Here is a 13,795-nt window from a genome sequence, read left to right as displayed (position 1 = left end):
GTATTGAAATGTGGTGGTATTAGAAGGCAGGACCTTGGGGAGGTAATTTGGTCATGAAGGTGGAATCCACATGAGTGGGATTAGCACCCTTAGCAGGAAAGCCCCCCGGGTGGTTCAGCGGTTTAGCACAACCTTCAGCCCAGGGCGGGATCCTGGAGACCCGGGATCAAGTCCCACATCAGGCTCCCTGCATGGAGCCTGCTTTTCCCTGTGCCTTGTGTCTCTGCCTCTCTCTGTCTCTCATGAAAAAATGAATAAAATCCTTTGGGAAAAAAAAAAAAAAAAAAGGAAAGATGATAGCTTGCTCTCCTCACTCCCCTCTCCCTTCCATGTAAGGATACAAGAGCAGATGATGTCAGCAAACACCAGAACTGCCAGTGCCTTGATCTTAGATCTGCCAACCTTACCTGCTTCACCCTCTGCATGGCCCTGACTTTAAAAATATACAAAAGACTTGAAAAAAAAATGGATATGGTATTCAACCCTGGGATCACATTTCTTCATGAGCCCTTTTTATTAAGTAGACTATATTGTTATTAATAACTAATATATAGAGTCTTTTAGAACCAAAAAGAAATTTCAAGTTCAATGAATTCTATGCTTAAATCTTAGAATACAAAAAACTGAGGATCTGAGAATAAGAGACTTTTCTACACTTTTCTACATGGCAAAGTTGGGAGAGAAAGAGGGCTTTTTATAGATATAAAAGATGTATTTGACAATTGTTACTAATTATGGTTCTATACAGTGAGATATTGGAAATGACTATGTAACCTCAGTTTATACAAAGCAGCTGTAGAATACCAATCCCCCAAGTGAGCAATGCCTTAGCAGTACAAGGCTAAGCTGATTTAGGTTGTGGAATTGAGGTGGTGGGAATGGAGGGCATGTGGGAAAGGCATAGGTGCACAATTCTGTTGTATTAGATGAGCTTCCTCTCCAAGGAAAACAAAATCATGCTCAGCCTGAGTGACAGAGTTATTGGAATTATAGGTCCTCTGTACAGGAAAAGATTTACATACCCCTCCAGCAGTCTTCCCCATGCTGCTAGGCAGTTTACCTTGGTCTAAAAATGACAAGAGTGGGTCTCAGGTTTATGGCTGCTTGGTGAAGGAGGGGGCTGTTTACAATAGAACTGTAAGAGGTTATGACTTTCTTTGCAGTCACCAGGAGGCTGCGCTGGGCTAGACTGAGGGATGATAATGCTGAAATCACAAGAAATGCATCTTCAAGTGCATTCAATCACAGGCCTGCCTATACTCATGCCCGGCGTTCATGACCTGATACTGTAGCAACTTTCTTGAAGGCTTATCAAAGCATTGCAGGCAGGATCCACCTCATTATGGTTTTATCGATAGAAGGCAGATTTGGATAGGCTTGTCACCATCTCCCACCTGGGGATACTTGATACCTGGTTAAATAATTGTTCTAAGCTCCCTGTAGCTGAAGGGAAGTCAAGTCAGGTCTCTTAACCTCTGTGGGGCTCTATTTGGCAGGAGGTCGGCCTGCCCGCTCTTCAACCTTAAGACAAACTGGAGTCAGGCTGCTCAATAGTGGACAAAATGGAACTGAACAGTCATAGGATGTTAAAGCCGGAAGTAGGCTTTGCAGTTTGTATTTAGGATTATTTCATTTGGTTCGCATACATAATTTGACTCATTTGACAGCCGCGAGATGGGAGACAGAAAGCTTAAGCAACCTGCCCAGGGGGGGGCGACGGCTCAGTAAAGGAGGCTGCAGCCTAAAGTTCGGGCGGCCTTTCGGGCTACTGTCAGGAGGGCACCGCCACCCCCGTCCCCCGGTGGTCTCCCTGCCAGTGATCCCAAGCCGTAGTCAGGGCTGCAGCCTTTTCCTGCTGTCACCCGCCAGCCAGAGCAACCCCCCAGCGGGTGACGAGCAGACGCTGAGACTCCACGCCTGGCTCGGTGGCGCCTATCTTGTCTTTGTTTGGAGTACTGGAAAATCTGAGGACGGGGGAGGCGTGACTTCAATATTCATATCGTTTTTAAACAAACGATTTCCTAATTTGTGTCTGTTTCACGCCTGGTGACACCTCCGTAGGCAGAGCCTGCCGCGCTGCGAGCCCTTCCTTCTGCCGATCCGCACCCGCCACCCCCCCCCCCCCCCCCCCCGGCCTCCCCCAACCAACCTTCGCCGGCAGCAGAGAGAGAAGAGCGAGCACAGGAGACGGCCAGCGCCGCGGGCGGGAGGCTGCTCGTGCAGCTCGCGGCTGGCGTGGAGATGTCCCCATTCATAAAACCAACACCTCTGCTCGCTGACTTCCCACCGGCCCCCAAAGCCCAACCACAGCAGGGTAGGACCGGGTCCCAGGCGCTCTGCTCCAAGGGCCAAGGGCCCACCCCGCGCGTCTTCGCTTTTCGCCAGGGAGTCTCGTTTCGGAATCCTGTCTTGTGCCCTCATTCAGTCTGTGCCGACGGCCCGCATCCACCGCGGATGAGAGCTCGTGGTTGAAACCAAGAGAGAAAATGGCTTGCGCTTCGGTCCGTAAACAAAACCTGACCCTTTGACTTCAGGCTGTCCGACATTTTGTGACTTGGCATTTGGGGCTCTATCAGAGACCTAGGAAGCGACTGTCAAACCATGTTACCTAACCGTTTGTAAACAACTGGCTTTTCAGGTCCCCTTGTGCCCTTTTATGGTGATGGGTGGGAGCGCGGGAGCCGGCAGGGGAGAGGATGGCAGGGGCGGGGCGGGGCGGGGCAGGGCGTTGTACCGATTCAAGATGCGCTCTCCGTCCAAATAATAGATTGTTATTAACAATGATCCTCTCTACCAAACCCTTGAGATTGCCCCTTGACTCGCCTAGCAGCCAAGGCAAGCCCTTATTCGCTGAGCTGACGCCTCCTCTGCTCCTCCCGCCCCCCATTACTCTCTGCTCTGGAAATTACAACTCCTCAGCACGCCGCGCGGGGAGGCGGCGGCGGCGGCGGCGGCGGCGGCGGGGGGGGGGCGGGGGCCGGGGGCGGGGGGCGGGGAGGGGATTCCCGAGCCAGCCGGGCGCTCGCCCTCCGCCCGCCGGCTGCAGCGTCGCGCGGCCAAGGTCAGAGGCGCCGCAGGAGCGGCAGCGGCGAACCAAGGAAGCGGGTCAATCCTTGCCGCGGGGGAAGAGCCCCAGGGCGCGTTGGGGTGGCGGCAGCGGCCCCCGGGAGGGCGGCAAGCGGCGGTCTCGGAGCGGCCGGGCCCCGCCGAGGCAGTAGCGGGAGCCGGGACCCTGCCCGCGGAGGCAGTAGCGGCCGCCGCGTCCCCGCCCGCAGCCGGGCCCCGCCTGGAGCCCGGGGCGCTGTCCGCGCCTCGTGGTGCTGAACCCAGTCCCGCGGCCAAGCGGCCCTGCTCACTCTCCTTCTCACCTCCCGGTCGCTCCGACTGGGGCGGGGCAGGGGCAACAGGGAGCCCAGGAGCAGCCGCCCACTGGAGCCGACGGGTTGAAGCAGGACAGCTAAGAAACGGCAGCCCGGCCGCTGGTCCTGATGTGCAGCGGAGACGCGCACTGCGGCCGGCGGCGGCGCTAGTGCTGATTCATCACCTAGAGCGCCTCGCAGGCCATCGCGAGGGCAGCCGACCGGCTCCGGACTCTGGCCGCAGGTGGAGGAGCCTCGCGGGCAGGAGGTGAGGATCCCCTCCCTTCTCTTGCCCCCGGTGGTCCTAGGGCGGTGGCCCCAGGATAGGAGAGGGGCGTGCCCCGGGGCTGCGAAGTGGGCATGCCTGTGTAATGCCCTCGCTTGCAGTCTCTCTGGTGCTAACTACGCTCGGTCCCTCCGCCTGTCTCTGGAGCTTGAGCCGTTCCACCTCCCCCCCCCCCCCCCCCCCGAGCAGCTCGGTCTGCCGGTGCAGCGATGGAGGAGGAGCTGAAGTGCCCCGTGTGCGGCTCCCTGTTTCGGGAGCCCATCATCTTGCCCTGTTCCCACAACGTTTGTCTTCCTTGCGCTCGTACGATCGCTGTTCAGACACCGGACGGCGAGCAACACCTGCCCCAGCCGCTCCTGCACTCCCGGGGCTCCGGGCTACCGGCGGCCGCCGCCGCAGCGCCTCCTCTGGACCAAGACCCGGCGGCTGGCCCGGCCTGCAGCGGCGGGAGCGGGGGCGCAGCTGGCGGCCTGGGCGGCGGTGCGGGAGGTGGCGGGGACCACGCGGACAAGCTGAGCTTGTACAGTGAGACGGACAGCGGTTACGGTTCCTACACCCCGAGCCTCAAGTCTCCCAATGGGGTTCGCGTGCTGCCCATGGTGCCCGCACCGCCTGGCTCCTCGGCCGCCGCGGCCCGGGGAGCCGCCTGCTCCTCGCTGTCCTCGTCCTCCTCAAGCTCCATCACGTGCCCGCAGTGCCACCGCAGCGCGTCCCTGGACCACCGAGGCCTGCGCGGCTTCCAGCGCAACCGGCTGCTCGAGGCCATCGTGCAAAGGTACCAGCAGGGCCGCGGGGCCGTGCATGGGGCGTCCGCAGCCGCTGCAGTGGCCATCTGCCAGTTGTGCGACCGCACCCCGCCTGAGCCGGCCGCCACGCTATGCGAGCAATGCGACGTGCTCTACTGTGCCGCCTGCCAGCTCAAATGCCATCCATCCCGGGGACCCTTCGCTAAGCACCGCCTGGTGCAGCCGCCGCCGCCGCCCGCGCCCGCCGAGGCCGCCTCAGCATCCCCAGGCGCGGCCCAGGGCGCCCCCAGCGGAGGCGGTGGCTGCAAGAGCCCGGGGGGCGCAGGGGCCGGAGCTGCTGGGGGCGGCGCTGCCCGCAAGTTCCCTACGTGCCCGGAACACGAAATGGAGAACTACAGCATGTACTGCGTGAGCTGCCGAACCCCGGTGTGCTATCTGTGCCTGGAGGAGGGCCGTCACGGCAAGCACGAGGTGAAGCAGCTGGGAGCCATGTGGAAACAGCACAAGGTGAGCGCAGGCTGGGCAGGGCGCAGGGACACAGGTGCAGAGAAGCGGGCGCGACAAGGGCCCCCGGCCTCCTCCCCGGAGAGGTGGCAGAAGGCAGGAATTCCTTCCTTCCTTCCTTCCTTCCTTCCTTCCTTCCTTCCTTCCTTCCTTCCTTCCACCTTCCTTCTTTCCTTCCTTCCTTCATTCGACAGACGCTGAAATGAATCCAGGGACTCTGAAGTGGGTGTTGGGCATGAGAAGGGCATAGAAAGATGACCTACTCGGTCCCCTTTCCCCTGAGATTGGATGATTTTACACAAAGGGCACCCAGAATGCAGAAGCAGGGCTTTTTCACTCCCAAAGTTGTCTAATAAATTACCCTGAGGGCTTTGCGGGATTTATGGCATCCAGGGCCCCCTTTCTCCCTAGAAAAAAAATTTTTTAAGTGCAAGTGTTCCCACCCACCTGCAAAAAAATGTCTGATCCCTCCCCGCACTTGGTTCATCTTCCCTGAAGATAGGAAGGTTCTATCCTAGCACTCAGTGAAAGGACACACTACTTCCTACAGAACAGAACTCACCTCTGTTTTCAGAGCAGATTTGCCTACACTCTCTAGGAGTCTCCAGCACTTTCTACCCCCAGAATGCCTGGCAGCCTAGAGGGAAGATATCATTCCTCATGGGCCTTATTTAAGAGTTTGGGTGTGTGGCCTTTTAGGAAGGGAGCATCATTCCCTGAGAGATTTTCTCTTGCTGAGACGCTGCCACTCCTGGCAGTGGGAGTGTGGTGGCCCTGCAGATCAAGCCATACTTTTCTCTGCAGGCTGCCGAAAGCCTCCTTCCCCTGTGACTTGCCTGGGGCTGGCACCTCCCAAGTGAAAATGGAACAGCCTCTAAGTGCCAACTCATGGTTGTCAATGTGTCCTCAGTACCTGACACTGGGAGGGAGAATCCTCAAAATGAGGTCACATCCTTTTTCAGGATCCCTGGGCAAGAGTGGAGTAAGTTCTTCTCATGAACATTCACCTTAATTTTCTATCCAAAGGCCAAGCCACGCAACCGGACTTGCTGGCACCTGAGGTCAGTGATTGTGGCCTGACCAAGTTAGAGTCCCTTATTCAATGACCCCAACTACATCAGCAAATTTGGACACTTATCATTCAATATCCTCTTTCTCATAAACTCTCACTCCACAAATAGACAGAAGGTCTCCAAATGGCCCAACAGGACCTATGTATTCTGCTTGAGGAGGAAAGACATGGGAAAATAAGGAATTTGCCATGGTTACATTGAATCATCCGACTGGAAATGGACAAAAAGGGTGGCATAGATGAGAGAAGGGACTAACCATTCCTATTATAGATTTGTTGTATTTAGTTACTATATAATTTCATCTGCTACAATGTGTGTGCTATTATTGTAATTCAACATTTTCAAATCAGAAAATTAGAAAAGAAATGGGGGAAAACATTAGAAATCTACCTTGGAGTAGGAAATTTGCAGAAGAGACATCATTTCACAAATAAAGAAATCTTTTGCAAAGAAGCTGTGATCAGCACCAAGACAAGAAGCATAGGTTCACATTCAGATTTCACAAGCTGTTACTTTTTCACAGCCTAGTGGGCCAGAAATAATTCTAGGTGTTGCCACCTAAATCTTTAGATTTAGTGAAGAGTGGAAACAAGCATGATTTGAGATGAGTGTGCACTCTTAGAAGAGACTAAGACTCTTGCCAGGAAAAGTTAAGTTGGATAATGAGCTATGATTTAAAGAACCAAGACTATGCAGGAAAAAAATCATTGGTCATCCTTCCTTTGGTATCCACAGCACCTTTAGAACATTTCTATCCTGGGATCCCTGGGTGGCGCAGCGGTTTGGCGCCTGCCTTTGGCCCAGGGCGCAATCCTGGAGGCCCGGGATCGAGTCCCACATTGGGCTCCTGGTGCATGGAGCCTGCTAATGTCTCTGCCTCTCTCTCTCTCTCTGTGACTATCATAAATTAAAAAAAAAAACAAAACAAAACAAAAACCACGTTTCTATCCCCAACCAACAATGGAAAGTTTTGAGGAAATATGGAAAGCACATGTGATATTTGCTCAACAGAGTGGGAAAGTTATCTGTGGGAAATAGGACAATGGAGAATCTAGTGTCTCGATTTTATACGTAATGCCACAGCTTCAGGAAACTAAGACATCATTCCAAATCCAGAAGGAATGATGTGAGATACTTTTCAAGAATGAATAGAAGTTCTCCTGTTACCTTTCAGCAGGGGCTATTTTTCTACAGAAAGGACAACTGAGTGCTTACTATGAGCAGCCCAACCAGGGGCTAGGGAGCACTGCTGGAGGTGTTTGGTCTGAATTTGTGGGCAGATGTCTAGACATCCACTGTGAGGGTGGCTAGTTTGTTTGTTTCTTTGTTTGTTTGTTTGTTTGTTTGAGGGTGGCTAGTTTTGAAAGAGAAACTGGAACACTCAATTTCACACTCCCACCAGGGCAGTTTAAGCTCTTCCATAAAACTTAAAGTTTCCATTGTTGTTGCCATTCAAAAATCCCAGCAGCCATGACAAAGCCTTGTGGTACTACCAGAACTAGATTTGGGACAGAAACATTTCCCTAACACTCCTGTGACTGCAGAAGCCTTCATTAAAGCCCTGCTCTAATTCTTCCCAAGTGTGGCTGGAGCTTGCCATCTAATTACTGATTCTTTAGCAAAGAGACATCAATGTGACACTGAAATCTATTTTAAAACAAGATTATCACCTTTTGAAAACAGTGTAAAACCTTTAGGTTTGGGCCAAACACATTTTTACGCATTTAATTTCCTATTGAAGTATAACTGACATACGGTATTCTGTTAGCTTCATATGTACAACATAGTGATTCAACATTTATATACATTGTGAACTGACCTGTGACCACAGTACATCTAATTACCATCTACCCCCATACAAACTTAATACAATACTATTGACTGTTTTCCCGTGTGCTGTACATTATATCCCCATGACTTAGTTATTTTACAACAGAAGGTTTGTATCTCTTGATCCCCTTCACACACCCCCAAGCCCCTTGCCCTCTGGGAACCACCCCTCTGTTCTTTATATGTATGAGTCTGGGTTTTCCTTTGTTTATTTGTTTGTTTTGTTTTTTAGATTCCACTTATAAGTGAAATCATGTGGTATTTGTCTTTCTCTGTCTGACTTATTTCACTTAGCATAATACCCTCAGCTCCATCCATGTTGTCACAAGTGGCAAGAGCCCATTCTTTTTCATGGCTGAGTAATATTCCTCTGTGTGTGTGTGTGTGTGTGTGTGTGTGTGTGTGTGTACCACATCTTTATCCATTCATCTATTGATGAACACTTAGGTTGTTTCCATATGTTAGTTTTTATATTATTCTTTTGGAAAGGGATTAATCATTTCAAAGAACTTCTGATGTGAAGAAATAATGTATTGTAAAAGATAGAACACAGAAGGACAGCTTTTGTCTTTTTGCCTATTGATTATGGAATTCCAATTTTCCTGAAGTCAGAGGAAAAGGATCATTGTGAGCTGTATCTCTTCCCTAGAATGACATGTCACAGAATGTCAACCAGTTTGTCCATAACCCTTGCTGGGTGCAAATGCTCAACCCTGAATTAAAATGGTTAGAAATTGATTCCTGAACTAGGTATAAAATGCTGGATAAACCCTTTTTTAGAAATCTTTGGAAAACTCTGGAAGATAAGAGAGTATTAAAACAAAACTCTCATTGATACCCTAGGATTACTGTTCTTAATGAGTCATCACTTCACAAGAGCAAAGGAGGTGATGCAGCCTAGAAATCTCAGGGAAAACAGGGCTTCAGATTACTCTCATGTCTTGAAGTTCTGCCAAAGGGCACTTGGCTTCTCAGCACATTATTCCTATCTTGTTTTAGAAAAGCAATAAGGAAAGGCTTTTAGCCTTTAAAGCCTCAGAAGAAAGACTCCTCCATTAAAAGAAATAACATATAAATAAGAAAGGCAGAACCTGTAATCAAATCATAGCTGAACTATATCTCAAGTACACTTATTTGAATATTGGTAGTAGTTTATAGCACAGGTAATAAATGCTTGTTAAGAATTAGAATTACATGGGATGCCTGTGTGGCTCAGCGGTTAAGCATCTGCCTTCAGCTCAGGGCATGATGATCCTGGAGTCACAGGATCGAGTCCCACATTGGGCTCCCTGCATGGTGCCTGCTTCTCCCTCTGCCTATGTCTCTGTGTCTCTCATGAATAAATAAATAAAATCTTTAAAAAAAAGAATTAGAATTACAAATGTAGAATTGTAAAAATTAAATATCTCCAAATTCTAATTTGGAGAGGAAAAAATCTCTAATGTTTTAGGGTTTCCTTGTAGAATTCTATCATACGTTTATTTTGTGTTTTTTTCTTTAATAATACAATATAAATATTTTTCTGTCAGTTAATGTATGTCATTTGTGATGACTGCATGCCATTCTTTCATGTGAATTTAATATTTTATTTGATTAACACCTCAGTGCTGAATTTTAGGTTGTTTTGAGTCTTTTGTTGTTACAGACATCTTTCTAGTTAAATCAATGCCTATACTCTTTTTTTTTAAAGATTCTAAAAATTTATTTATTCATGAGACACACAGAGAGAAAGAGAGGCAGAGACACAGGCAGAGGGAGAAGCAGGCTCCGTCCGAGCAGGGAGCCCGACGTGGGACACAATCCCGGGTCGCCAGGATCAGGCCCTGGGCTGAAGGTGGCGCTAAACTGCTGAGCCACCCGGGCTGCCCCTCAATGCCTATACTCTTATTATTTCCTTAGGTTAAATTTCCAAATATGGAGATGCTATGTGAAAAGATATTTGGCCTTAAGATATTTGTTTAATGTTGCCAAATTGCCTTTCATAAAGTTTATCCCTATTTTCTTCCAAAAGAAAAATTATGTAAATAATAAAATATTCGTGTAGACAGGACCATGGGGGATGAAAATAAGGTGGATTATCTTGTTTCTAGTAATTACTGTTTGTTATTTTCATTACGTTATTGTTAGAGGTGTTTTTTTTAGAGCTGTTTTTAAAAAAAGAATTACAAGTATCTAGATTTTTATATTTTTAACTACTAGTTGGCAATCTGCCCTCCCTCAAAAATTGGTTTGATCTGAGCAGCTATTGCCCAAGCACCCCTCTTTATTTGAAGGGCTGTGAAAAGACTGGCCTTCAGGGCCCACGTAAGGCATTTTAATGTGGGGTTGGATGGGGGGAAAGAGAGTTCAGTAGAGAGTAGTAACTGGTAAGATGTCTTCCTTTGGGGAGATCTGAGTTCTACTACTCTATGGCTGATTGCTGTGCACTAGCTGCTGATTCTAAACCCAGGGCTACTGAATGGAAATGCAGCAGGGTCTTCAGAGCATGTGGCATGGAAATATGCATAATCTGAGTGAAAGCCTGGATTTTTGAGAATCTTTTACCAACTCTGAAGTCCTCAGAAGTGAAGTATGTAGACTGGCTTCTGTTCCATCTGCCCCAGATTGTCAAAGAACCAATGGCTAATCTGCTCAGACTTCTGGAAACATGATTCTGCTCTGATAACTAGAGTTTACCACATCCTCTCAAACTACCCTCTATGTTAACATCACCTTGCCTTCAAAGCCGGCTGGATGATAGCCCTGCCCCATGCTTGGATTTAATTCCAAGCAGGTCAGTAATTCCAGAACAGTTATTAGAAAGAACCCTTATGTTAACAACTTTTGAAATATATGCCTTCCTCAACACTCCAAACATTCGGAAAACAGAAAGTGGGTTTCAGAGAAGAAGACAAAAATCCATAAACTTGAACTGCTTTTACCTTCTTTTTGAAGATTGTTTATAGAGACAGAAGGGTTTAGAATTTAGAAAGAACTTAAAGGATGAGAAAGGACATTACTAGGGATAAATATATTTTACACTATATGCTGTTGTGTCATTTCAAGGTTGAGGTATTGTATTTTTAGCCTCTAGAGGGAGATCTTTTATGTGGATGGATATTCATGTTGATGGGACTTGAGCTGTGGATGTCAATAATGTGGAGTGTTCTATAGGGAAGCTTATATCTTCATCTCTGAGACAAAGAAAGGGTTGACCAACTGTCACCCACCATCTGTTTTTGTAAATAAAGTTTTACTAGAACAGAGCCATGCTCATTTGTTTACAATATTGCCCATGGCTGCATTTGGCTACAGTGGCTGTTGGAAGAGTTGAGTAGCTTCAGCAAAGCTCTGCGGAGTGCAAAGCTGAAGATATTTACCATTTGGTCCTCTGTAGAAAAATAATGTGCTGACCTCTAGACCAGGACCTGTGATTACAGTGTGGTTGGCTGAGCAGCAGCAGCAGCCAGGAGCTTGTTGGAAATGTAGAATCTTGAGACCTGCTACAGTCTTACTGAATCAGGATTTCCATGTTAGTGAGATCCCATGTTGATTTGTATGTACTTCAAAATTTGAGAAACCCTGGTGGGATGATTTTTGGGGCCCAAGGCTTTGGGCCTATTGTTCTAACTGTGTAAGAAGTGTAACAAGATGTGTAAGCCATCTGAGAAATGGGGTGGCCCTTCAAGCCTGAAGCTAATACTCAATAAGTAGACTCTAGGGAGTCTGAGCAGATTGAACCAGAGAATTTTACGTAATTACCCTGACACTAAACAGAATCTTTGGGTTCAGCAAATTCTGTGTGTTGGGAGACAACACAGTGTTCAAAGACCACATGGTCCAGAGAAGCAAGAATCTCTGAGGGATGAAGGTGTGTGCAAAGCTGTCTGGGCCCTTCTGGACTCCAGTGTGGGCATCTCAGGAGAAGGAAATGCTAGACAAATGCTCTTTGCTGATTTCCTGGGATTGAAGAGAAACAGATTTACTGTTTATATCTCTGGATTTCCTTTATATTTGCTACTTAGTTGTTCTATAAAGAGAGTGCTTTATCCACTCTTATCCAGTTTTGAAGGGCCTGCCTAGGGAGTGGTGGAGGTTGGAAGTATCAAAACCATGGAGCCCGAAAGGAGCAAGGGAGAATGCAGATGACATTGTAAGGGAAAGAGGAGGGTGTGAATTCACTCCTCCCTGCTTGGAATTTCCTCTTGCAAAGCAAAAACTGTGGATTTAAAAATTTTAATCCTAGAATAGGCTGTTTCCAACAGATATCATCAATTCCAACCTCCTCATTTTGTAGATGAGGAACTTGAGGCACAGGGGTTTGCTATAGTTGCACAGCAAGTTGTGAAATGATTCTGGTAAAAGATGATCCTTTTAAGTTCTTCATTGTACATTTTGATTAACTATATAAATGTGATAGACTGCTGTGTATGTATCTGAACAAAAACAGGTGTATATAGCATCATCTAATTAATCTAAAGTAATTATGAATGGAAGAAATATTCTAAAAGGTAGGGACAGAGATTGGGACACAATTCCTCTTTCATTTAACTGCAATGGAGCAGCAGAAAATGGAAGTAAGTGGGTGAGGAGGAGTCAAAACGTCCTGTTTAGAAGAAGTAGCATGAAAGAGTTTGAGGTCTGGAAGGAATATAACAGATCATGCAGCACTGCCTCTTCATTTTCCAAGCAGCTATAGAGGGGTTAAGTGGTTTGGAGGAGAGAGAGGGTAGGGAATGGTCCAGAAGGAACAGAGACAGGTGAGGTGGGGCTGGTGAGCTCAAGAGTATGGAAGAGGTCTAAATGACAGAAATAGACAGGAACATTAGCACTTGCCAGAAGGCTGGGCCTTGGTCACATGTCATTTGAAAAATCTGTTCAGACAGTAGATAATTTTTAAAAATGAGGTCAATGGGCAGCCCGGGTGGCTCAGCGGTTTAGCCTGGGGTGTGATCCTGGAGACCCGGGATCAAGTCCCACGTTGGGCTCCCTGCATTGAGCCTGCTTCTCCCTCTGCCTGTGTCTCTGCCTCTCTCTCTCTCTCTCTTTCCCCTCTGTGTATTCTCATGAATAAATAAATATAATCTTAAAAAAAATAAAAAATAAAATAAAAATTAGGTCAAGGTTGCATTATGAAAGTGGGCAAATATTTGTACAAATATTGTCCAATCTCTTGATCCTTGGCAACAATTTGATTCTGGGTGGTAGTAATAAACCAGGAAACCAATAAAATATGAATAATCAGAAATGAGAGGCCTCTTAAAGTGTGTGGCTTATCATCACTTAACAAATTATGTGTTACCTACCATATGGCTAGCTTTCCCTATCAGCTGAGTGGTATCCCCATGTAACTAAAAGTAATCTCTAGTATATGGATAACTAAAAAGCAGAGGGCGCATTTTGAACATTAATCTTTTTTCTGAGCTTATACTTCTAATGGGTATTTATTCTTCGGTTCAACTAATTACTTATTCAATCAACAAGTAAATCTTGAATATCTATATCATACCAGGTACCATTCTAAACATTTAGGCCACAGAAGGATGTGTTCTCTTCCCACAGAACATAAAGAGAAAGAAGATCAACAAGCACACAAATAAATAAATGGGATATTTTCTGATATTGGATGATTTCTTAGTGGATATTAGATAATTTCTGATATCCACTAGGATGGAAGTAAAATAATGTGATAAAAAAAGACTTGAGGGACTTCCTTGTGGGGAAGGTTGAAAAAGCGAGACTTGATAACTGGGTAAGAAGTAGCCAGCCCTGCCCAGTTCTGAAGGCAGCATGTTTTATAGGGTAAACAAGAACCAAGAACCAGAGGTGGAAGATGCCCAGTGTGTTTGGGACAGAAATGGGCCCCTGTGTTTGGAGTGTAATAAAAAAAAGATGAATATGTAGTAAGAGCAGAGAGATAGGCAGGGTGCAGAGGAGTCAGGGCCTGGCCCCAGATAAGTGCAGTAGGAGACAGCTGGAGGCCTTTAAGCTGAGGAGTCATTTTTTAAAAAATCATTC

At 47.4% G+C, this 13,795-nt stretch overlaps 1 protein-coding gene across 1 annotated transcript in view; it reads left to right on the top strand.

The window, feature by feature from the left end:
• The first annotated feature begins 3,231 nt into the window (after positions 1 to 3,231).
• Positions 3,232 to 13,795, top strand: part of TRIM67 (tripartite motif containing 67) — a 49,291-nt gene continuing 38,727 nt past the window's right edge. The window contains exon 1 of the mRNA XM_049108934.1: positions 3,232 to 4,898. Within this exon, the coding sequence (XP_048964891.1) occupies positions 3,855 to 4,898 (1,044 nt within the window). The 5' untranslated portion in view covers positions 3,232 to 3,854. The remainder of the gene's footprint in view (positions 4,899 to 13,795) is intronic.

This window comes from Canis lupus, chromosome 4, assembly GCF_003254725.2.
Source record: "Canis lupus dingo isolate Sandy chromosome 4, ASM325472v2, whole genome shotgun sequence".
Lineage (NCBI taxonomy): Eukaryota > Metazoa > Chordata > Mammalia > Carnivora > Canidae > Canis > Canis lupus.
The sequence above is the reverse complement of the archived record's forward strand: the minus strand, read 5'-3'. Positions and strand labels throughout refer to the sequence as shown.